Source organism: Zonotrichia leucophrys, chromosome 2, assembly GCF_028769735.1.
Source record: "Zonotrichia leucophrys gambelii isolate GWCS_2022_RI chromosome 2, RI_Zleu_2.0, whole genome shotgun sequence".
NCBI lineage: Eukaryota > Metazoa > Chordata > Aves > Passeriformes > Passerellidae > Zonotrichia > Zonotrichia leucophrys.
This window is the reverse complement of record NC_088171.1, coordinates 123,075,284-123,101,507: the sequence shown is the minus strand read 5'-3', so window position 1 is coordinate 123,101,507 and position 26,224 is coordinate 123,075,284. Positions and strand designations below refer to the sequence as shown.

General features: G+C 38.1%; 1 protein-coding gene across 3 annotated transcripts; it reads left to right on the top strand.

Annotated features, from left to right (window-relative positions):
- Positions 1–1,935: 1,935 nt before the first annotated feature.
- PEX2 (peroxisomal biogenesis factor 2) lies at positions 1,936–25,314 on the top strand. 3 transcript variants are annotated; one of them, XM_064706252.1, is made up of 3 exons: positions 1,936–2,193; positions 20,291–20,369; positions 20,852–25,314. In XM_064706252.1, the coding sequence occupies exon 3, from the start codon at positions 20,871–20,873 to the stop codon at positions 21,783–21,785; it is 915 nt and encodes a 304-aa protein (XP_064562322.1). In that variant the 5' UTR covers positions 1,936–2,193; positions 20,291–20,369; positions 20,852–20,870; the 3' UTR covers positions 21,786–25,314. The 3 variants fall into 3 exon arrangements, with proteins under 3 accessions (XP_064562322.1, XP_064562324.1, XP_064562321.1); XM_064706254.1 differs by lacking the exon at positions 20,291–20,369 and adding an exon at positions 17,850–17,989; XM_064706251.1 differs by lacking the exon at positions 20,291–20,369 and having other exon boundaries at positions 1,937–2,193.
- The last annotated feature ends 910 nt before the right edge of the window (positions 25,315–26,224 follow it).

Sequence of the window (26,224 nt, the reverse complement as noted above, 5' to 3'; positions counted from 1 at the left end):
TTAGTTAGTTTTTAGCTAGCTGAGGCAAAGAAGTTCCCTGGACTGTTTTTTTTTTCCTTTTCTTTGGACCTCTTGAAACTGCTCTGGACTGCACACCCAGGAGAGCACCGGCAGCTGCAGCTGTGGCCCACCGGGCCGGGCCTGGCCTGCGACAATTCCAGCACCGGAGGGCTTGATCAGAGACTGAGTGAGCTGAGCTCCAACCCAGGGTTTTATCAGTTTGTCATCTCTTTTAGAGCGGCAAGGGGTCTCATTGTTTGATACTGTTTTAGTTTTACTGTTTAATAAACAGATTTTTTCCACCTTTCTCCAAGGAGGTATTTTTTTTTCCCTCCCGGACCAGTTGGGGGGAGGGGCCGATTGGATCTGCTTCTCCCACCGGAGCTCCTTTGGGGGATTCTTCCCCAGATTTGCTCTAAACCTGGACACAGCCCCACCAAGAAACAGCGCCTTGCTTCCCACCTGAGCTGCAGGTCCCTCTACTGCCTTCCTCAGCTGTGCCCCCCTGACACAAAGACTCACTTCACAAGATCTTACATGATAAGCTCTCCACAGTGCCCCACACAAGGAAGTGTTTTCTTTGTTCCTAATTCAAATATACAAGGATAAAATAATGATAATTAATTTCATGGGTCAATTAACTACTTCTGAGCAGAAGGAAATCATTACATGGTTTTGTTTTAAAAACAAAGCAAAAATTACCCTAAATATCTTGGTGTACATAATATAGTATTTAAATATTTGGGGGTGATTGTTTTTTATTAGTGATAATAAGTGTTCCACCTCAATGTCTTTCCATTAAACAGAAGAGTCTTTCTAGCTCAAAAGATAGTTACCTCATTTTGCTTAAAATGCACTTTTCATACAAAAAGATCTAATCCCCTTTTTGTGAAATCATGTGAATTAGCCCTATTCACTTCAAGCAGGTATTCTAAAACAGGAATTACTCATTATTCACAAAGCTATGCATCTGTTTTGCCTAATTGCCTTAACACTCTGAAAAACTACATGTAACTATTGAACAGAACTGTTTTTTCAGGATCCTGATATTCATAAACGTCTGCATTTTGTTTTGTGATACCCGAGGTAGTCCAGAGTGCTATTTAATTTGAGTTACAAAAAAATAGTACAGAACCCAACAATATGTGCCTATGGAATGCCCCCCCCAGCAGAGATAACCTCAGGAAGTTATCTGAGGAACTACAACCCTTAATGTTACCTGTGAATCTGTGCTCATGAATATGTCAAAACTAAAGATAGTTATGGTTTGGAAATGAATAAATCACTATTTGAGTATTTTTTAACTTTTATTAAATAAACATTGACAATTCCCCCCCCCCAACCTGTTCACACAGAGTTCTTTAGTTTGCTTTCCAGAACAGTAACAGCCAACTTCACAGCGCAGTTTGCCTCAGCTAAGGTGCCAAATTCAAAATCACCTAAATAATAATTTAACTGTATCACCTAAAGCACTTTTGAGCCCGTGAGGGAAGACCTGACACCGATGCCAGGTACTAATCGAGCAACCACGTACGGAACAGTGCAGCTGCTGGAGAAACACCGCCTGCAGTGCCTTTGGGCTGCTGCCGTGCTCCTTCCCCACGCTGCTCGTTCCTCCCCTCACAGGCCTGTGACTCCTGCCCGCAGGCCTCCCGCCTCCCCATGGACTCCACCCCGACTGCCCTCGACTCCAAGCCGCCCGGTGATCACGCCACCCCAGGCCAGGAGTCTCCTCACGCCCACACGAGCAGCCCCGAACAGAAGCCGCTCCAGGCGCCGGCCCAGCCGCAAACGGCGGCACCGCCGCTCGGATCCCACAGGGCCCGGAGCCGCCCCGCCCCCCTGCGGCCATTGGCTGCTGCTCCTCACCCCGGGCCACTGATTTGTTGCTTAGGCTGTCAGTCAAGCAGCTCGCAGCCCGCCCAGGCGCGGCCGCTGTGCGGGAAGCCCTTCCCGCGCGCCGTCCTGGTGTCTCCCGGAGCGCTTGCTGCGCAGCCGCGCTGGGCGCTGGCCGGCGCACTGCGCTCCGTGCGGCCGCCGCTCCGGGCAGCTGCCGCTGGCACCCGGCTGCCGGGACGGCTGAGGGGAGAGCGCCCGAGGGGGCTCCGGCCGCGCAGAGCTTCGCCGGGAGGCTCGAGGCTGAGCCCGGCGCGCCCGCGGAGTGGCGCACGGCCGGGCCCGGCAGCGGCGCAGGTCAGTCGGGACGCGGGGCGGGACGAAACGGAGCGGCTGCGGCGGGCGGGAGCCGCTGCAGGGGCCGTGGCCTTCGGCGGAGCCCATCCAGGCGTCTCCCGCGGCCTGGTAGGCCGGGGCAGTAGCTTCGGCTCAGGCCCCGGAGCTCATGCAGGGCCTGCTTGTAAAGACTTGTGTTTGGCCTCTGCACTCCCCGGCCGCCCCCGTTCCGTGAGTCCCGCTGGCGTTCGGCCTCCTGGTGCCGCAGAGTGCGGAGGCGGGGAGCGAGCTTTCCAGCCTGGCCCAGGCGTGCCGAAGGATGGGACAGAGCCTGGTGACGACCTGTGCGGCGAGGAAAGGCCATAATATCCTTTCAGAGGGGTATTATGATCTGAGTTGTGATATCAGCTGAGAGACTGAAACATTTATAATCTTCGAGGGTCATTCCTCTGACTCCCTTCTATAGGTGGCAAAGAAATCCAAAAATGAGGGTGGCAACTTTCCACTTTCTGTTAATCCAGTTTTGTGCAACCTGTAAGTTACAAATCATTGGTTCACTACAAAATAAGTGTGGATGTATTCTGAATGGCCAGTGTGTTTGACAAACAGACAAACTCTACTTATGATACAGTCCATACTGGAAACCCCAGCACTGTATTTGTTTTATGATCTTTCACCTGTCAGTGTGAGGGAGGTGTTCCCTAAGGTCAAAGATGTAGTATGACTAAAATGTGTACTAAATGAAGTGAAGTTTGTACTAAAATATGAGTCCAAAATACTTTGCCATTTGATTTCATTGAAAGTTACTTGTTGTCAGACTATTTTGAAGCTTTACTGGGACATACAGTTTAGCAACAGTTGATAAAAGTTTTCTTTTTAAGACTAATACTATTTTTATTCTTTTTGAAGATGTGTTTTATCATCTTTTTCATCTTCAAATTTTTTTTCATCTTTCTGCTGCAGTTCCTCCTCAGCAGCAGCTTGTTCTTCAGTTCTTGGCTGTCCATCATGACTAGTTTATCTAATGAAGTGATTAGTTGTAAAACAACTGAAAGTGTCATTGCTGGTACTTATATAGAGTAGTAAATAAGCTAATAAAGGGAGGAAAAATTAATGTTTTGGGGTTTTTCTTCAGTGTTTGTTTATACTGCACAAAGTCATCAATATCTGTTACTTGCTATGGGGTTAAATTCACATCTATAAAATGTATAAATTGGCTCATTAAAAGAGAGTACAGAAATAAATGATTGTGTCAGTATTGAAACATCTACTTTGGTGGCTAGTGCCTCTAGCATTAGGTGTTAGTAAGAATACTTTTGTAGAGTTAGTGCTATGTTGATGGTTGGTCTTGATTTTCTTAAAGGTCTCTTCCAGTCTTGATGATTCTAGGATTCTGTGATTTACTCTTTTAATTACCATGATGATTGTAGTGTTCTCTATATTGTAAAGTTTTTGATTGAGTCTGTGAATTAGAAAGTGGAATACATTTAAAGCTGTTATCTGTGAAGGTTTTGCAAGGATCTTATATGGCACCCACTTTCTTGCCTGCTAGTCTAGATTTTTTGGAGAGAGTCTAAAAGAGGTGGGGTGTTTGGGCATTTTTATGTAGTGAGAGTTTGTGTGTATATCAATATTTCAAAAACCTCAGTGTTATGTATACATATTTGCAGTTTTTAAGGTAGGAATTGAAGATGTTTATTATTGAGTACAGCGTATTGCGAAATTGCATTTATCTGGGGCCAAGGCAATTGAAATAACTCTGCTTAGCATTTTGCCTCTATTTTTACATCCTTTTAACTCCTAGGCTTATCTTTGTGCAAACTGGTAGGTTTTTATTTGTCAAGAACATCCTTTTCAGCAAATGAAAAGATCAATTCCCATTAATGTTGCATTAAGTAAATAATTAAAATTAGATCTCTCTGCATGAATGTCAAAATATCTTTTACTTTTCTTAGAAATGTTGAAAACTGTAAAGTAACAGTAGTGAACTTGCGTGTATTTGAATCAGCTCATGCTTATGTATCTCATAGATAATCCTAGAACTCTCAGTATAGTAGTACAGACATATAAAATACCATGTTATTAATTTATTTTTTTAAATATTTATTTCTTAGGCAGTGGGCCTTTAGATGCATTATGGATCTACCCACTTGCTAAAGGGCTCCCACGTAGCTAGAATGGCATACCTCAGTTCATGTTTGTAGAGTATTAGGGACTAGGCTGCACATATGTCTGTTCTGTGCAAGGAGGTGTTTAGATTTGGGAGAGAATGTTTTGTTTGTTTGACCGCTCTGTTTGTCTCCTGTTAGATTCTTTCATTATTCACCCGTGTTGGTAGGTAAAGACTGTAGGTTTAATTTCCTTAAAGACTGTAGAAAGGTTTTGATGCTTAAGATGATCCAAGACATGTAAGAAGTAAATGTTCCTGTAATGGACTAAATTAAATTAAACTAAAACTTTCAAACAAGTATCATTAATATACAAAGACTTGATTGAACCGTTCATGGAGTAGAGTAGGAAAGGTAATTTTTATACTCTGATAGTTTTTGGCACTATTACTAATCGAAGGACCTTAATTTGTTCTTTGACATCAAATGCTGTACTGTAAGTCAAGAAGGACATTTTACTTTCTCCGTTTATAGTCTTTGGAGGTGACAGTCTTGAAAATGGCTAAAAACTGCTACTTAGAGGATATTTGGGGAGGAAGGAAACAGTTTTATGGCTACATAGTATCAATACCAAGAATATGGTGTAAAATAAATGGCTCTCCAATATATAAATCATCAAAGTGCAGGGAATGATATCTGAATCCAGTATTAACATATAGCTGGATGTAGTAATTAAGCACATGGTCATTCAGGGAAAAAAAGCCCTAAATGTTTAATCACATGTTCAAAATGTGACATGGTGGGAATGTCTTTTCTTATTTTTTTAAACATATGAAAGTAGTTTCAAAGCCATGAGCTTCAGAGAGAAGGGAAGGGATGGACAGCTTATTGAAGGAAAATTAGTAGTAGATTAAACAGGAGACAAAATCTGTCAACAATTTGAGACTACAATTCAAGTACCTTGTTGCCCATGTGTTTTATTTCTCTGTTGGTTATAATGGCCTACTCTTGCAAAACTTTCAAAAATTCCACAGCACTGTTGTTGCACTTGGAATTTCTGCATTTATTCAGTGAAAACAACAATTTAGAGGATGTAAAGAAACAAATAAATTGGTTTCAGCTAACACTAACTGATAAGCTTCAGACATAAATACAATTTCATTGAATTAGCTTGTAAGCATGGTATGCTGCAATAATAATAATTAAGATAATAAGAAATGTGAATAAACTTTTGAATTAAAAGATAGCACTGTATTTAATAAGAAATGTTCTGCATATACTACCAATAAATTCATTCTATATTAATGTCAGTCTAACTGAAGAATAAGATATGTTATATTACTTTTCTGATACCTTACTTCTTAAACCTTTTAGGTATTTAATGATATTTTTTTTTTTTGGCAGAGAGGGCTTTTTTTAAGACTCTCTAGGTAATAACTTTTTCAATAAAGTTCACGGTGTTTGTGCCAGTTTAGCAATATTTCCTTTAAGCTATATGGTCTCTGACAGAAACTAATGTAATCTATTTCTTATTCAGTCGGTTAGTGATATTAGTGCTGGCTTTCTCTGAGAGCCTAGTTTAAGAATAAGTAAGATCATTGCCCTGGAATTTAGGAAAGCAGGCTTTGGCCTCTTCAAGGATCTATTTGGAAGATTCCCCCAGGGTCAGGCCCTGGAGGGATGCAGCAAAGCTGTTTGATCCACAAGGATCACCTCCCTGGAGCTGAGGAGCAGTCCATCCCAGCAGTTATGAATTCAGGCTAAAATGCCAGCAGCCATGCACTGATGAACAAGGAGCTCATCATGAAAGTCAGACATTAAATGTCCAGAAGCAGGAACACATAACCTGGGAGCAGTATAGAGACGGTGTCTGAGCATGCATGGATGTGAAAAGGAAAGTCAGACTCTACCTGGAGTTGAATCTGGTGATGGATGTCAAAGACCACAAGAATTGCCTCTCTAAAATGCACAAGTAGCAGGAGGAATACTAGGGAAAATGTGTTCTCATGGCTGAATGAGCAGGGAATGTGGAAAAGGCTGAGGTTATGCAGGCTGCCTTTGCTACCATCTCTGCTAGCAAAGACCTTCAGGAACTGTAGAACACAAGGGAGGGTCTGGAGCAGGGAAGATACACACTTGGAAGAGATTTAGGTCAGAGAATACCTGAATTAAGATGACATAGATAACGCTCTGGGAATGAACCCATGAGTGCTAAGGGAGCTGGCTGATATCATTGTGAGGACAGTCCCAATAATACCAGACTGGGAGATTGAGGAACTGGGAGAGGTGCCTGTAGACTGGAGGAAAGTCAATGTTTCTTCTGTTTTCAAAAGAGCAGGAAGAAGTCCTCCGGGAGCTATAGCCTGGTCAGCTTTACCTTGATGGCCTAGAAGGATGGAAGGTGATACAGCAGCTAATCCTGGAAACCCTTCTAAGGCACATTAAAGAAAATGATCAGGAGTAGTCAGCATAGATTTACCAAGGGGAAGCCATTCTTGACCAACCTGATAATTTTCTACAATGGAATAACTGGCATGGTAAACAAGGGGAGGGAGGAGAGTAGGTACTTGCATGAGTAAGTCTTTCAGCAGTGTCTCCTGTGACATGCTCTTGGAGAAGCTGCTGCACTATGGGCTGGGTGAGCAAATAGTCCGGTCAGCATAAAATGTGCTGAACAGATGGACCACAGGGAATGGCAATCAGTGGTGTGAAGTCTAGTTGGAAGCTGGTAACTACTGTTGTACCCCAGGGGTCAATACTGTGTTCAGCCCTGTTTAACATCTCCATTAATGATCTGGTTGATGCAATGTGCAGTTAGAAGATGATAATTTTTTCAATTAAAATCAGTCTTTCAGTGAAATACCCTAATGTAAATTTCTCCCTAGCAAGGTCTGGTTCCCAAATGTTAGCTATTTAGGAAAAACATCTGAATTCATGCAATTTTTCAGAGCATCCAGAAAGTGAATTAAAATTTTCTGTCTAAATTATAGTACATTGTTTATGAGTTGAAATGGAAATGGACCCTGTGTATTGCTGCTGGAGTGAATGAGGACAGCTGCTACAACTTGTTAGCTCTTATGGACTGCTGAAGTTTACTTCAGTGTGGTGTTTTCAAGCAGGCTGTTTATGCTGTTTTGAGGTTTTTATTGGGTTTTCTTGGTCTGTTTTTTTTTTTTTTTAGAGATAGAGTTGGGCTTTTTTCCTTTTGACAGCTATTAGCATACATACTTTTCCACTTAGACCACTGAAGAGAGTCACACTCTTTCTGTTCGTCTCATTTTAACTCACAAGTGTGCTCTAAACATCACCTGCTATACAGCAATCCCTGTAAAGTTAAAAGCAGCAAATAAAATAAAAAAATTGAAAATGACCAATGTGTTGTGCTAAAAAGATGCAGGCTCATAGTCCAATTGTGCTGTATATGTACATAAAAGGTAGCAGGCTCTCTGTTCTGTAGCTTCTTCAAGAGCTAAACTGTTCCTGCAGCCATACACAACTGCAAGCATCATCAGTTCAAGTCTAAACTTTACAAAAATCTTCAGGAAAGATGCAGTCTTTGTAACATACCTCTCTCAGTGTTTTTTTTGTTTTGGAGGTGGAATATAAGAACTTCAGAAGTTTGAATTTATTTCAGGCTCTTTTGAAAAGGAAACTAAATTCAGATTTTTCATAGTAAGGGGGAAATATAAGAAATAAAGAACTTTGGGGTAGAGGAAAAGGAGGACATACACGCTATAGGAAGGAAGAGAAATTACAATGGTGCAGCTCTTGATTCCAGATGGATTCTGACTGGGCCTGGGCACTTTCTCCTCCTCCTGCAAGGAAGTGTTGTAATCTTTTGCTGCAGTCCCAGCTCTCTCAGGAGCTCCTCTCCTTTCTCTGCAGCACTCTTCTCAGGGGTTCCTCTTGGGCTCTTGACCCACCCCTATTTATCTCAGTTACCCTCACGAGCTACAGCTGTTGCCCAACTAAGGACCCTGCAGCTGCAGCTCGTTTGGAGTAACCTAGACACACACTGATCTCACAATACAACATATATTCAGGCCCCCACAAGGAAGGACTTGAGTTTTTTTGCCTTTAGGAGGAAGTTGAATTGAATGCTGCTAACATTCATTGTGTTTGTATCAGTAGCTGCCTGGGAAGAATGTCCCTAAAAATCACACTCTTTATCTCCTCTCTTGGTTTTTGCTAATATTGCGATTGGAGTTAGAAAAGAAAGGAGTTAATAAAAATTTAAATTCTAAGAAAATTTGAAAAAATAGATTAAAATAATAGTATTCAAAAGTAATATTAATTCTGTAGTCAGAGAAGCAGAAAAAAAATGTCACAGGACGGGTTTGGTAAGGAGGAAAAACTTTTCCTGAAAGGGAAATTAATATAATGCCATGACACTGTGGGGCATAACTAAATCATGAAGGGAAATACACATTGGAATTGCAGAGAGATTTCAGAGGCTGTAACAGCATACAACTGCATACAGGCTGCCTAGCAAGGAAATTATTATCCCTCTTCTAAACTGTTACTTGTAATACCTGTATGCAACCATACAGTTGATTCTAAAATGCTAATGAAGTTACAGGGTTGAGGAGAAGTGTAGTGGAAGTGTATCAGTCTTCCCTTGTGTGCTTAAAGTTCCCACAATTAATAAGTAATAAAATCATCAAGGACTGGGGACACTGAACATATCAAATTTCCCAGCACCCCTCGGAGTCATTGTGTATCCCAGAGGTTACAAGGTACAATCCTACCAGAAAAGCTGAAGGTAGGGAGGAATTGCATAGTGTTACTTATTTGAACAGAATAGCCTCTCACTTGCAAGTCTGCATGAATCCTACAGTCGACTTGTATGAATAATTATTTGTCTTTTCATTTTTGAAAGACAGCTAAAAGTTTCATTATTTGTATTTGCAGTGTTGTGTTTTGCTTGCACACTCAGCACAGTGAGATTGAAGACAGAAAAGAACAGTTCTTAAAGTCAGACAAAAGCCTTGAGTTTCTGTCTTGCTGTTGCCTGGTGGTGGATGTAAGAGTAAGATGCTGAGACTCAAAGGCAGCTGGTTTCACAATTACCTGGTTTTCCTGACTCTGTTGTTCTTTTTACTCGTACTGCATGTGTCTGACCTGAGTCTGTGGTGACCTGTTTGTGTACTAAATCTGCAGAAAAATAAGTTTAAATAGGTTTGGATTTTGCCAGTTAAGCATGCAAAACCGATTCAATTGAAGTTCAAATGAGTACTACTGCTAATCTGTAAGATAATGACAGAATAGACAGTAGAAGGAAAATCTGAGACAGTCAAAGATTACATTACCTTAGATTTTTAAAGAACACAAGCCTGAAAAAACAGAAATTTGTGTCAAGTACTGCTCTTTATCCTTGCACCACTTGGGAGTTTTTGATGATAATTTGATCAAATTATTCATAAGTTATGCCATATAATACAAAACCAAAACTTAAGACATGGAGTGAACAGGTTTGTCTTTTTATTGATGCAGGACTTTATTGGTTCTAGCAAATCATGAATATATAGAGTCTGTAACAACACTGTTTTTACTTAGAGTCCTCCTTTTGGTACAGATGTGAATAGGGGTTAATTATGATTTAGGCATTTAGGACAGCTTTTACCATTCTTATCTAATAAGTATTTCTAATAAAAGGTTAAAGGACCTTGCGTTCCTGCAGTGCAGTACTTGGATCAGCATTGTTACACTCGTGTATTGCTGAATATTCCTAACTGTGCAGTTGGGAACTGCACAGTTCCCAAATGCATATGTATGTGAAAAGGAAGAAAGTTGGAATAAAATCTGGGCAGTGACTGTGTTTCATAAATGATAAGCGTAAAGTGTTTAATGCAAAATTGCAGGGTTCTGTCATCTGTGGTAAATTGTATCAGAGTTTATAGAGCAGGTGTATCTGAATCTCTTGTATATATCTCCTCAATCTTCATCCTGGCATCTCTGTACTTAGCTGGTGATCCATTCGTATGAATCGGACAGGTTGGAGCAGAACAGAGACACAGAGCTATGAAATGAGAATTAAAGTTAGATGACTTTTTGTTTGTTTTTTAGGTAGTTTTGAACGGAAGAAATGTAAGGAGGGGCATGGAAAAGATGCATAAAATTGGGGTTGACATTGTACTTGACAAATAAAGGGATGTGAGATACAGTGCCCTTAGAACAATGAAATGCAAATGTTTCATATATCATGAGGTATAAGACCAACTTTTCAGAAAAGCAACAGTAACCAGCAGAGGAAGAGTTATGGCTATAACTGCACTCACTGGAAGAGTTATGGCTATAACTGCCCTCAGTGTGCTCACAACTGTATGTTCATGTTCAGTCATTGGACCTTTCTGCAGTGGAGCTGCATACCTCTGTCACCAGGTGACATTTCATTCTGCTCTACAGAAAAGATCGCACATTTACTAAGCCTTGTGTTCTTTTCACTGCTGCACAAGCATTGCAGTATTGCTTAGCCATCCTTTTACCAGAGCCTCATATCCTTATCACACCCAAAATGTCTTCAAGTACAAGAGTCTCTCGGTCATCTGTTGATCACATCAGCAGGTGAGACCTACATTATTAACTTAATTCTTAACTTGGCTTAGCTTTTACGCCTCCTGATACTGGTTCAGTCACAGGTGTTGTCCCTTCCTTACAAAGGGCTGTTTCTTCCCAGCTAACCATCACAGTTGCCGCTCTGTTCAGCTGCTTTAACCAAATCTCTCTTTACCATTTTAGTTCATCAACAGTAAAGGTAAAGCACTTCTCCAAATAATTGCCATTACCTAGTTCCAAAGAAAAATGTCTGTTGTGTATGAGACACATATTTTGCTAAGCATCTAGATCAAGGGATTTTTAGCCATGTTTTTTGGAAGTCTTCAAGTTATAATGCAGCTTTGTTTTTTACACTTCCAGGTTTTTATCACTAATTGCTTTAAAAGGAACAACAACTAGATTTCATTTAATGTAACAGAGGATGAGAATTTAGAAGTGAAACTGACATGTCCCTTTAGAGATGAATTTGTATGTAATTTGATGTACTAAGGAACAGGATGACAAAAGAGGAAATAAGATGAGGGAGGAAGAGAAAAGGATATGGGATTAAGAGTAATAGTGATGGAACATTAGCTTGTTATGTGTTTATCTTCCTGTTTATTCCAGTAAATGAAGATTAGGGCTTATCAAAAAAGTTGGTAGGGTGATGGTGTCTCTAGCTTCTGTGCTACAGGGAATACAAATGTACTTGGAGGTTTTATCGCCTTGAATTTAGCGCTGCAAATTTTAAAAGGTTAGTATTTTAAATATTAGTTATGAGGTAACTATCAGATCTGGTTGTTAGGATCTAATAATCTGTCTTTTAAGAGTGCTTACTGATCACAAATTTATCTCAAGTCAGTAGAAGCTTGTAGCATTCAGAATATCTTAGGGAGTGGCCAGTAATTGTCTTGGTTTCTAGCATTCGTCAAGGGGATGTATTGCACTGATGTGGGATTTTCAGTTTCCATCAAATGCTGTCAGAAATGACTGATTTACAGTTTCTAACAGTGCAGCACTTTGCTGCTGCTCTTCATTACTGTTGTATCAATTCTGGCTCTTCTGAGCTGGTTTTGATTTTGTAACTTGAAGCCCTAATATTTTGATTCTGGCAGGTAGTTTATGGAAGATAAATCAATGAACTATCATTAATGTTTCCTTGCTGTCTCCAGGCATTCAGCAGTGGCTTATCTCTTGTATCTCATGTTGTGAAATCTTAGTTTACTGAGTTAAAATTGGAAAAGCAACCTGTGATTTGAATGTGTCTTTGTCTTGTGCTTGGTCTTTGAACCTTAAATGTAACAGTAGCACTTTTAACCTCCATAATAAAATTCTTAATTTTATCTATGGGAATTGTTTGTTACACAGTCATTCAGTGTTTTCCTTGAATTTGTCTATGTTGAGAAATAGTCCTCTCTCCCAGGAATATAAGAAATAAATAATAGTTTCTGTGATTGCAGTGTGTTACTGACTTTTCAATTAGTGTTAGTAGTTATTCCAAACAGTTAAAGAATCAATTTATGTTCTTTAGAAAATGATAGGTATTTGTCTGAAGTATATAGAAATCCAGACAGTAATACAAAATCAATCTATTTTTAAGGTTATTTGAGGTAATGATATAGTGATGAGTTAATTTTACAGTGATTAAGAGACAACACAGTTGGGGCTCCCAATTAGACTTTGATCTGAGGATATTTCTCTCTGTACTTGATAAGCAGGAAAGGGATGTGATTTAATGGTGAGACATGAGGCTTTGAGCAGTTGGGATCCATGTTCTATGTTATGAGAGTTGGTGTAAAGGAAAATTTTAAAGTTAACTGAATATGTATCATTTGGTTTCTCATCTTTAAAATTTATTGATTTTAAATTGACATATAAAATATCCTCTGCTATTGAGAATGCCCAAAAAGAACAGTTAAATGATAAATTTTCACAAAGAAAAATGTAGAACACTCCACATTAAAAAAAATCTCAGCATTCTTGTGATGGGTGGAAAGTTAGTTTTCATTGCTATCTGTTGATACCCAACTTTATGAACATCAAAGGAGGGATAGTAAACCAAGGCTAAGGCTTGCTTCCTTGCTGTCACACACACCCAGTATGGCAATGCACAATACCAAATGTATTGTAGCTCCTGAAGGAAAAAGGGACTGTGTGTTATTGTTGTCTCCGGAGAGGAGATGATTTCTGCACCCTGCTTTCCCATCCTTGGACCATTGATCTCAATGCTGGGACTTGGCAGAGTCTAGTCTGTTGAAAAGGATGAAAAATTGTTACCTTTATGTATATCCTGTAGTTTCTTTGTGTTGAGATACTTTATAATAATAAAATAAAATAAAATAGTAATAGCGAATTTTAAGAGGAACTTTATATCAGGAATTCTTCATGGCCTGGAAATTAAAAGAGTTGTCCAGGCAAAAGTAATACAATATGATTAGTGATGAATATAAAAGAATAGCATAGGAATGTAAGAATAAATTTGATGACTGAGGAACAAAATAAGTTTCAATTTACAAAGCACAAGAAAAGAATCAATGAAAGGTTCCAAAACTCTGAGTAAGAGGAGGCACGAAGGGATAAGTCCATTACCTAGATCTGTTATTAAATAAGAAAGGAGAACAAGGAAAAGACTTTCAAAGACTGATTCTTCCCTTCATACTTTGTAAAAGAGATATATTGTGACCTGTTACTTTCATAAAATTAATCTTAGACAGGAAATAAAAGTGGAACCAAAGCACAGAAAGAATAGCCTAAGGAATCTTAATATAGATGTGCTCAAGTGGCAAATCCTAATAAAATTCATCCTAGAATGATTGAAGAATTAGGCACTGCTGATTTTATTTATTTATTTAATATCCCAGAGGGTGGAAATAGCCAGCAAAATGGGTTTGTGTGTATCTGGTTTTGTACCTCTTTATTCTTCTGTTAAGAGAATTATTGAAACTGTCAGTTTTGATTCCAAATAAAGGTTCAGGAGTAAATAGTTTAGCAATTAATTTGTATCTAACAGTGTGTAGAAGAGAAATGGTAAAACACCCAGTATGGTTTGGTGCGACCTGTTTGTAAGAAACCTCAATATTTTTCTCTTCTAAATAACAATAGCAAGTTTAGTAAGAGGAAAACTTAAAGTACTGTGCAGCTTTATTCCAATAAAGTCTTTTTCCCTACATGAGCAAACTAGGGAAACGTAATATCAATATTGTGTCTCCATTAGATGTTGATCTTATCAGCATCAAGTTGAAAGATTGCCTTTACAGAGTAATTATCTATAGTACCCTGTCAAGATGAAAAGGCATTAGTGAGTTGGATGACGGAAGAGAATACATACTTAGAAAAGTTACTGATGATACAAGCTGGAGAGAGGTTGAAAGTTTAGGATTTTCTTTTTTCCTTTGTTTTAAACATAAGGTCTGAATTCAAAATACTCTTGATGAGTTTGGAAAGTGCAAAATCAAGAAGATGAAAAACAATGCAGGCATTTAACATGAAAAGCTCAAAATATATGAATCCAAAACAAGAAATAATTATTCAGATAGAGAGAAAAAAGACATGAAGATATAGCAGATCTCAAGGTGAATTGCTGCTGAGAAAAAAAGCAAAGTTGTTGTTTTGTTGTGGATTTTATTTGGGTTTTTGGTTTGGATTGTTTTTTCTTGAGGATCATACCAGGCATGTTGTAGAAAGCACGTTTTGTCTAGTTTGGCAAATCTTCTTTGGGTAATTGGTCTTCTCACATGCCTTGCAGCTTTTTGCTCTTGAGAAGATTCAGCAAAATGGAAGTTCTTTTCCGTTGTTCTTGATTTCTGGTATGGAGTGAAAACTGTCCTGATTTTTACTAAACATGCTTTATACTAAATATGAGAAAAAGATTCTTTGGGCCATAAAACACTGGAACAGACTACTTAGAAAAACTGTGGAATTAGCCTTCTTGGTAGACACGTGTCAATATATTCTTGAGCCTGTGTTTGTGCTGTGTTAGAATTTGGTGGTCTTGTGTAGTCCGTTCCATCTCTCCATTAAGTTCAGTGTTAGACTACATGTTTTGTCTACACAGAAGAGATTGTGTAAAAGAATTAAATCACCAACTCAGTGAAGTTAGTGGATATGCTGCTTATGCATCTTAAATGTAATTTCAAGTTCACAAAATGAACTAGGTAGGAAAAGATCTTTGAGCATCAAGTCCAACCTATGGCCTAACACCACCTCATCAACTAAACAAGGGCACTGAGTCCTACATCCAGTCTTTTTTTAAACACCTCTAGGGATGGTGACTCCATCTCCCTGGGCAGATAATTCCCAATCTCTCTTTCGGTGAAGAATTTTTTCCTGATGTCTAACCTAAACTTCCCCTGGCACAGCTTAAGGCTGTGTCCTGTCATTCTGTCCCTGGTTGCCTGGGAGAGGAGACCGACCCCAGCCTGGCTACAGCCACCTTTCAGGAAGGGATAGGGAGTGATAAGGTCTCCCTGAGCCTCCCTTTCTCCAGGCTAAACACCTCCACCTCTCTCAGCTGTTCCTCACAGGGTTTGTGTTCCAGGCCCCTCACCAGCCTCATTGTTTCCTCTGGATGCGCTCAAGTGTCTCAACGTCCTTCCCAAACTGAGGGGCCCAGAACAGGGGAGGGATGACCTCCCTGCTCCTGCTGGCCGTGCTATAGGCTAGGATGCTCTTGGCCTTCTTGGCACCTGGGCATGCTGCTGGCTCGTGTTCAGTCGGCTGTCAGCCAGCACCTCCAGCCTGGACACTGTCCAGCCACTCCATCCCCAGTCTGTAGTACTGCAGGGGCTTGTTGTGGCCAAAGAGCAGGACTCAGCACTTGGACTTGTCAAACTTCATGTTGTTGGACTTGGCCCATCTATCCAACCTGTCCAGGTCCCTTTGCAGAGCTCTCCTACCCTCCAGCAGATCGACACATGGTCCCAGCTTGGTGGACTCAATCCCCTCATCCAGATCATCAGTGATGATGTTAAACAGGACTGGCCCCAACACTTGTCCCTGGGGGACGCCACTAGTGACTCACTGCTAAGCATTAGGAACAAATTTTGGGTTTTATTTTAATAAATATGTTGTTATTTTGCTTCTCAAAAAGTGATTTGACAGATCATACTTAAAATTATTGTAAGGCTTCTGCATACATGTCTATTTGTCATCTAATGATTATGCTAGAAAAGCAGGGAATGCGATTGCAGTAGCTGAGATAGAAACCCCTTGATTACTCATCCACAGTAGAAAAGCCCTGTGGAAAAAAATGGCACCCAAGAGATTACTTGGATTTGTATATTTCTTCAGGCAAAGTTTACAGACCTGTAAATTTAAATGCAGAATTTTTGTGGGCAGAATGCATTGACAAATATGCCTGATGGTAATACATCTCCTACTGATAGTCCCAGAACAGGTCAATAATAATGCTTATATTGATAGCAGCAATGCAGGAGATGTTACTTGGTATTATAGCTAAAATCCATGTTATCCCCTTAATTATAATTACATTAATATTGACAGGCTGTTGACAATACTTGCATTACTATTGATAGATTTCTGTCAATAACATGTTTCCAAATAAAATATATTCATTCATAATTTCTACATTGCTCAATACCAGCACTAATATATACCAGAAGAAATTTCTTTTTCCCTAGTGATATACAGTAATTTTTTTTGTACTGTACAAGTAGGGTTGTTTATTTGTTTGGTTAAAAAAGAAAACAAACAAAATACAGGCTATTTAAGAATGGAACATTTTAGGGTTTTTCAGTTTGTTTTTTTTTTTTCTGGCAGGCAATTCTTTTTTTTTTCTATGCGATATCTTTGACTGTATAAAGGGAGAACCTTACAAGTACCAGCCTTTACTAATTAAAGAGTATTTCTGTAAAGGTTCATCAAACATTGAGTTTATTATGTATGTGAGTGTTGGTATGTGCCGCTTTCATTACTGGGTCTGTGATTTGATGTTCTTATGTTTTAAAAGTAACTTAAAATAAGACTTAAAACAGTAAGGATGACAAATAGAATTTAATAAAATCATGGAGGAAAACATTTTCTATATTCTCTGTAGCTCAGCAAAATATAGAATGCAAAAATAACATTTAAAAAAGTACAAGATAAATGTCTTTGCACTTATAGGGTGTGGTTTTATCTAGTTTTAACCTACTCTAGTTCCCACTAATTTCTACTGTGATACTACTGTGTGCAAAAACAGTATAAACTGAAAAAGAACAAATTTCTAAAAGCAGTTTGTATAGAAGTAATTTTTAAAGGGAAATTTGCTAATATAGCAAGATTGAGATTAAAATGTAGGGCTCTTCTCTCAAGGAAACAGTTGCTCTTATTCAGATCATTAGGACATTTGAAGACAATTTCATAGGACAATGCAGATTTCAAACTGTCCCCTTTAATATTTGCCTATTGAAAATAAATATCTTCCCTTGAAGTGCAATAAAACCTTAGATCAATTCAGAAGAAAGTAGAGTGGATAGCAGAACACTGAGTATACAGAAATGTGCTTACATGTTAAAATCAGAAATATACGGATATAATCTTTAGGTAACTTTCAGGGTCCAGTTAACAACCATGCCCTATGGCAAGCTTTAAATGTTCTTAACAGGAAAGAACTCAGAACAATGCCCAGATTTATTGCTTGAATTGAGAACACTTAATTTTCCATCAAAAAAAAAGCTTTTTTTAATTATTTTTTACATAGGTATGTTACAAGCATAATTTAAAAGATAGCATCCTTATTGTTGTTTGGTATTCTTCCTTTTCCATATAGTGTGCCTAAACTTGACTAAAAGTTCAATCAATTTGCTGGCTGGTAGTTCAGGAAGAGACATTAAACATGACACCATTAGACAACATAGATAGTGTTGATTCTGATTTTTTTAAAAAGAAGACTTGTTGGATTTGGCAAAATTTCAAAGGTTACCGAACAATAGTTGTGCTGTTTGGGCATGTATCTCAAAAGTGGTTCCCATTTTCTGTGTACAGAATTCCAGTGCACTCTGACAGATTCACTGAAATTATTTTCTTCAAATACAGTTCTGTGTGGGATGATGGACGTGAAAAAAAAATCAATTAGATTCTGCATTGAGGCAATGGGAAGGTCAAACTCCAAATCCCAGAGAAGATTTTAGTCTGCTCTCCTGTGAAAATTGGGAATAAATTAATTGCTAAAACAGGTAGGTTCAGGCATCATTTGGCCAAGTTTCAAGAATTTTTGGGGAGAAATTTCTGGAGATTTCAGTCTTGGTGGGCAAAATGTTCCAGCTTCCTTGTTTCCAGTTGGAATTTCTCGTGCAGTGACTTAACACTGAGTTGACTCTCTTTATTTCATTGCATCTCACAGAAAACTTTGGCTTAATATTCTCTGCAACCCTTAGTAGAAGAAGTAGAAGTAGAAGATTATTCATAGACCATTTCTTAGCTGCCTTATCCTTCAAGTTGAACAATCTGAGTTCCTTCAAGCTCTTCTCATGTATCAGGACATGGGGTTCCCTGATGGTATTAGTTGACATTTCTTATGTACTATTCATAGAAAAGAAGCTAAACTGGACTTAGTGTCCCAGGTGTAGACTCACCAATGCCAAGTGGAGGGTAACAGGCACATTTTTCAGTCTGCTGGCTATACAGATTCTAGTGTGCTGCAAGAATGCACTATGTTCAGTGTGCTACCTGTCCCCACATCCTCTTTTTCAAAGCAAGTGTGCAGTCATACAGGCTCCCAGCCTATGTGTATTTCATGATCCATCATAATCCTGTGGATTTGACACATTTTCCTTTGTCTTCAGAAAATTCCTGATGACCCATTCTTCACTTGCTCAGGTTTCTTTAGATAATATAGCTATAATGAGAGAAAAAAATCTATAAATATTTAGTCTACCTTATTTATGAGAAACCTACAATAGAAATTGCTCATAGCATCTGTAGTAATGAAAAACAATTGGCAAAGATGGTTGAAATGATGTTAGAAAATAGTCTTAGTAGATGGATCAAGGAAGTTGTTTGATAAGATATCCCTTTTGAGTAACTAGCATTTTTGAAGGAGGTTTTGAGTGTTGGGAGTTATGTAGAACATTGAAGCAAGTAGAACAAAGTGAAATGAGTAGAAGAGAAAGTGAAGAAGACATTAGACTTTTAGGATTTATGAGTGAATAACCAGTGGCAGGTTCCAGAGTAGGTGGTTATCAAAGGCTCCAGTTCCTAAAATGATAGTGGAATAAAAATATGAGGGATAGAAGGGTGGATGCTCATTGGTGCTGGAGTTTTTGAAGTGATGCAGTAAAATCCAGTAGGGGTTGAATTGACCCTTTGATCATAAATTAGAGGAGGGAAGTTACTTGAATCATACTGGAAAATGTTTCCTGTGCTTTGGTTTCTGCTACAGAAAGGACTAAGTGTGAGGGAGACAGGTTTGGTTATATAGGCTTTGTATCCTGGTTTTTCCAGCTGGTGTGGAAATGAACCCTATGGCTGTTGGCTCAGAGGAGGTGGCCTTATCCCACCTTCAGCCATGTTTTGCCTGCTAATAAAGGAAGGAGTAGTTTAAAAAAGCTAAGTGGAGCTGTTGTGTGCTCTACCCATGTAGCAGTCCTAGTTAATTGGAAACTACTGTTATACACCCTACACTAAAGACAAAGTCATATTTCCTTGCAGTGATAATTAATTATGAATATGGAAAACAGTAGGAAAGCTACAGATGATGTTTTATATTGTGTTTTAAAACTTCTGGGGTGTTATTTTTCAGCAAACATGGTTGTCTCTTTGAAGGGTTTTTTTTTTAGTATTCTTGACATCAGTAGCAACCACTGCTACCAAGAGCCTCTACAGCATCTTTTACTCACAGTAATCTTGTATGGTTATTTTTCTCTTTTAAATAAGAATTTGAGGCACTACCTCCTATACTTTCTCTAGAAGGCTGTGGATTCCTTGCAGGTCTGTTATGTAAAGAATTGGTTTAGAAAGTGAAATATGTTGCATACTCTCTGAAAATACTTCTGAATCACTTTGGGGTTTAATCTGTTGACAAAAGGAAGCAAAAATTGATTACTCCACAATTTTACATTGAGGTGTTGCCTCTATTTTTCTTTCACAATTTACTGCATTTATTTCTCAGCCAGGCTTTCAGATGCAACAACATTTAAAAGAAACCATTTTAAAAAATATTTTTATTTTTTTCTATGATGCTTGAGCAAGAGGAGTATCCATTTGTTGACGTTGCTATTATACATTAATCATCTTGCCTGGAAATGTTATATGACAAGTAGCACAATCCCACACCTGTCAAAAACACTCTAGAAAATATATGCAGACTTCAGTGAAGTACTGTATAATAATTTATGTCTGAATGCTGAATATTTCTTAGATCTCACATGATTTTTCTCTAAACAACTCACTGCCTTTATTGAGAAAATTTTATTCATTCCCACCTTAATTTCATCCATATCTTTATGTAATTCCTAAATTTGTCTGTATTTCTACAGTTTTGCTTTCAGCTGTAGCAATTGAAGTGTTCATATGGCAACACTTGGTCTGCCTCACTGTTCTTTTCCAGATTTTTTGGTTAGTATTTCATTTTCCCTATTTCTCCATAAAACACCATATACTGTTGCGTTCTTCTTTCTGATCTATCTTAATATTTGATTAAATATTACAAATATGCCCTGCAATATTTTAATGTATATATAAATTTATTAATATGTATGTATATGTGTATAAATCTGTGGATTTTTCTGACTATCTAGATAATGTTGAACACTTGTTTATAACCAAATGTTAACATGTTGTGAGAAATGGTCAAGCATAATTTCTTCTAAAAATAAGATTTTAAAATAATTTAAATGTGTAGTAATTTTATATTGATGTAAATCTTCCTGAAATGAATTGTGACATATTAATAACATATTTATAGAGCATTCTGAGAATTTTTTGGTTGCTTATCTACTGCTGATATATTACAAATTTTTATTGTAATGTTATTTTTAATAAAAATAAAAATAGGAAATACTCTGCTATACTAAAATATATTTGTGTTTTATTTCTAGAAAGTTTATTTGTGAAGAAATGGCCTCCAGCCTTGGAAATGAAAAGAGTGTGAATCCTGTGCTCAGAATAAGTCAGCTTGATGCTCTTGAACTAAACAAAGCCCTGGAACAACTAGTGTGGTCCCAGTTTACCAGCTGCTTTCATGGATTTAAACCAGGGGTGTTGGCTCATTTTGAACCAGAAGTAAAAGCATTTTTATGTCTCATATTATGGAAATTCACTATCTATTCCAAGAATGCAACTGTGGGACAGGCCATTCTCAATATTCAATACAAGAATAACTTATCTCAGTCAGAGAAATACCAACCTCTGAGCAAACACCAGAAGTTATGGTATCTTATTTTCACTGTTGGTGGAAGATGGTTGGAAGAAAGATGTTATGATTTATTTAGCAATCGTCAACAGCAATCCTTCTGCAAAATTAAGAGCTATATAGGTTTTGGATCTGGTCTTCTTAAGCTTTGTGGACTTGTAAATTTTCTGTTTTTTCTTCGGAAAGGAACATTTGCAACACTTACAGAACGCATTCTGGGAATTAGGTCAGTTTTTTGCAAGCCACAAAATGTTCGTCAGATAGGATTTGAATACATGAACAGGGAACTCTTATGGCATGGCTTTGCTGAGTTTTTGATATATCTGCTACCACTCATTAATGTACAGAAACTGAAACTTAAAATTTCCTCTTGGTGCTTGCCTATCGCAGGTCTTTCCAATAGTGAAAACTCATTAGCAGTTCACTGCAGGGAGTGTTCACTTTGTGGGGAATGGCCTACCATGCCACATACCATAGGCTGTCCACATGTTTTCTGTTACTACTGTATTAAAAGTAACTTTTTATTTGATATGTATTTTACATGTCCCAAATGTGGCTCAGAGGTACAAAGTCTTCAGCCATTGGAGTATAAAATTGAAATGACAGAATTGCATGGCTGATATGAGATTAATTTCATTTTCATGGTATATATTGAAGAGATTAATGGAAGATTTCAGAAATTATTGAAGACTGCTGAAAGAGGCTTTTGGGGACTCTGTAATTTATGTAACATGTATTTTTACTGGTCTTAGGTTTTTATTGAGTAACAGTGCCAAAATGCCCTACCCCACTTGGCAGGTGAGGGGAAGGTGGTTGGATTTACTCTGGATGGTGTGTGAGAAAAACAACAGCAACATTCTCAGGAGGTTCAAGAAGACCTTTTACTTGCAAACTTTAGACCATTCCAATTGAATAAGGCGCTTTGCAAACTTTGACTTGGCAATCTTTAACTTACCCAGACACAGTGCCATTAACTTACCTAGTAGATGGATTAAGTGGGAAAGTTGTTCTTTTCATGCCTAAAGAATAATTTTAAATTTGAATTCCCAATATGATGTTACACTAAAAAAACACAAAGGCACAAAGAATGTTTAAGGAAAACAGTGCACCTTCTAGACCTTTGTGAGATGACAACTAATTTTCTCATGCAGACATGTCTCAGAGCTTCAATTACATATATGTTGTCTTCCCTCCAAACCTGAGGGGTGAAACCCATCATCCTGTGGAATGTGGCAGATGTTCAGGATAATCCACATTCTTCTGAGTTAGAGACACTGAAGAAAACTGTTCACTCACAAGATACTGTCTGTAGGAATTGCCACTCGTGGTTTTTTGGTGTGGTCTAGGTGGGTGCCAAATCTCTTAAATTCACTTCCACACAGAAAAATATCAGACACAGTTGTGTGCATGTTAACATATTAAAACAGGCAATTTCCTGCTTTTTGCATTCACTATTTGCTTTCTTAGCCTTTGCAGTGCTTTAATTGTTCTTACACTTCATCCATTTACTCTTCAACCTGATTTTGTAGGATTATTTTCTTTTTAATTGCAATCCTGTTTTAACAGGAAGTGTTATTCAGAAGAGTCTCATTAACACAGAAATTCATTACATCCTCTTTTTGAATCCTAATTTGTAAAAAACATATACAGTTAAATTAAATAAATAGTTTTATGGTGGTTCTGTTCTCGATTGGCAATCATCAATAGTCAGTCCCAAAAATAGCAGGATAACAGCTGATTGAGTAACTTTGATCTACTTTTATGAAATGGTTTATTACATTCTTCATTCTGCATTCTGATTAGAACAACCCACTAGTCTATTTGTTTGAAGATCTTAAATTCTAGGTTTTGATCTTTAGAGTGACACACAGTGCTTTCATCTGATGTAATTAGGTATAGTTAGCGGGTGGACAGCTAAAAACTTCATTAATTCTGCTACTCTTCTGCGAGTCAACAGAGACTTCAGAGCAAGTGCTTCCAGATCCTGTGCTGTAATATTTGTTGTCAAATGTGTGTATTAGTAGCCTGCCATATTTCTGTTATTTGCTGTTGCAATTAGAACCAGCAGGTGCAAACCTGTTTTCATTAGAGTATGAAAACTGGCAAGTCATTTGGAGAGCATCCTGAAGTTACTTTTTGATCCTGAAGGAGTTTTGTGTGAATTGTCCTTCCACATCACTTAATAGCTTTTCCCAAAGAAATGTGTTAGCAACACTGACTTAAAGGTGATCTAATGTCTCCAGAAACATCATCCGCATTTTGATACTTCAGTCTTTATCTGTGTTTATTAATAAAGAATTGTATGCATCCAAAATCCAGTGTTCATAGCTTACAATCACAGCAGACCTTTGTTTGCTGTGGAGTCTTCATTTATTCTGAAGTTTCAGAGCAATATTTTATCAAAAGAATATGGATTCTCTGTTTTGGCCTCTGCTAGGTGTCATGCCCTTCTTATGTTGGAGTTCGCTTCTTTCCTATATAGAAATGTTTCATTTTCCTGAATATTAAAGAATGTTATCTTCCTTTTTCATTCCACCTCCCTCTGTCCTGCTGTTTGATGTGCATAAGCTGTATGAATTTCCTGGGGTTTGTTTTGTCTCTTGCAGCTTCATGCGGGTAAAGTTTGTGCTCTGTTTTTCATCCCTGTTACACTATCAATAAAAAAGCAGTTTAGTACCTCTATTGTACAGCTGGTTTCTGCTGGCTCTGCTATATCACACTCTACTGTAGTTTTTTTTTCTTTTTTCTGGAATTAAACTTCTAATGCTTAACTTATGCTGCCTTATTATAGCAAAGCATTGGCCTGCTTCTGTAGCACCTCCTCATCAATGTGTTGGGTTTGTAGCCCATAGTATGTACGAAGTTTGTAAAGTCTGTGTCTTGTGGCATAAACTGTTTTTGTTACCCTAAGAACCTAGATCTTTAGGTGGGGGTTTAGTTATTTTATTTTCCATGCCAGTAAGCAGATATGAAGCATCTCACAGAAGTAGGTGGTTTGGGAAAAGAATGATTGTTTGTGTCAGATACAGATTTTTTTTTTTAATCTCCCATATGGTAAAACCTTTGCTCAGTTATAGTCACTAATGAGACCAGGATTCCAACTTGAATACTGAAAAAGTTTCTACCAGCTTACCTTTTTAGTACTTCAATATTCAGCATTTTCCTGAAGCACTTTAAAATTAAAAGTACACTTCTAAAAATATTTTAATTCTATTTTGTTGTGTCTTGTGATCTACAAGTTGGAGAAGAGTCTTAGTTAAAGATATTACTTGTAGAATAATCAAAGAATAATTAGTTTTACATATGAATTACCTTGATAATTTGTCCTCATAAACATTATATTTTTCAGGTTGAAACTCTACTTTAACAAAGGACTGCTACATCTGGTCCGACTTCCTGTAGTACAGTGAATAAATTTTGTTTTGGAATGTTAATCTTTAAACAAAGGGGGATTAGTATTCAGCTACCACTAGAATGTACTTGTGAGTAGTCATATGTGCATCAGTGAAAAGGGTAAATGCTCACAATTTAAGGAAGCTAAAGGACCAGAACTTCTCTTCAGTCTTTGATAGTAGTTACAGCTTTGTATTACCAGTTTTCTTTGTGCTCTGTTGACTTTGTGTGCTACATGAACATTTTCATTATCAAAAATCCAAATATGAAGGCATAAATGAAACAGACTAATTACATTAATAAACATACTAGGAAACTTTTCATTTTTTCCTTTGAATGAGAATTACCAGTTGCCACAAGGTGTAATGGGAGGCATTCAGATGAAAGGAGTCAGAGGATGCTGTTTTTCACTTCCACACACTACCATTCTATCTACTCTATGTTTTAAGGGAGGTTTTGTATAAGTAATTTTATAGACGACTTAACAGTGGGAGTTTCTGTGAAAGAAATGAGAGGGATAGTATTTGATTCCTGCCTTACCTGGAAACATTTATTTTTTTGTATGTATAAGATACGATGGACAAGGATGATCTCAGCATTAGTAAAGAGACAATGTGAAAAAAGATGAAAGATATGTATTTGCTGAATACAATTCATTATAATGTCCTTATTTGAGAATACTAATGGAATTGTTATCTGGGATGTGTCATTCTTATGAAAACCAAATTGACAAATAAATGATATTTTTCAACAGGAGGTTCTGAGGTTTGCCTTATTCTTAAAAGTTTTTTTCTGAAAGGGTGGTTATTTCTTACTCAGTGGGTGACTTCATACTTTGTCATTTATGAGACTAAAATGCAAAGTGAGAAACTAGTTTAGACTTCTTTAAAAATTTCTTCAGTTTTAGGTTTAAGCAAATTATCTTTTCACATTTCTTCTTTTGAGCAGATTAGTCGTAGCTGTTACACTTTGCTGTGTGTTTGCTAGGAAGCTGTGTTGGCTTGTGCTGAGAACAGAATATTGTGGCGTGGGTGGGCTCAGGATAGGGTCGTGCTTATTGCCAGGACAGATAATTAACTGATGGTCATTTGCTTTTAATACAGTATGGTAGCCTGAGCTGCTGCAAGTCACTGTGTATACAACCAAAACAGCAGAAGCAGTTTCAAAGTGGTGCTTCAACCCCTTACCTGTTCCCTGGAGGAACTCTTAGTAGAATTGGTTGAATAGATTACAGCTGCCTGCCTTCAACCTCCCAAGAGCATTTTACATGCTGACAACATTAAAACATCCACCTAAATTGTTACCACAGTCTTAAGTTTCTCCCATTCCAGGGGAGTCCACTTCCAAGGTGAGGAGCTGGCAAAGTGGCCAAATACCATTCAAGGAAATGACATTAGTGGGCAGAATCTCTCTCAGGCTGGCACCAGATGAATCACAAACATGCGCAGGCGTGTTTGCACAGCATCTGCTAAAGCCAACCAGTCATATTTTCTGTTCTCTAGAGCACAGGGGTTTAGAATTCTCAAACTGTCTGTTGATCTGCATACAAAAATGCAGATCTGTTTCAGATAAGAGGTGTTGGCAGACTTGTACAGCAGCAGGTGCAGTAGTTCTATGTCTTGCAGGCAGTTTTTAATAAGTACAAAATCCTCATCTGCATACCTCT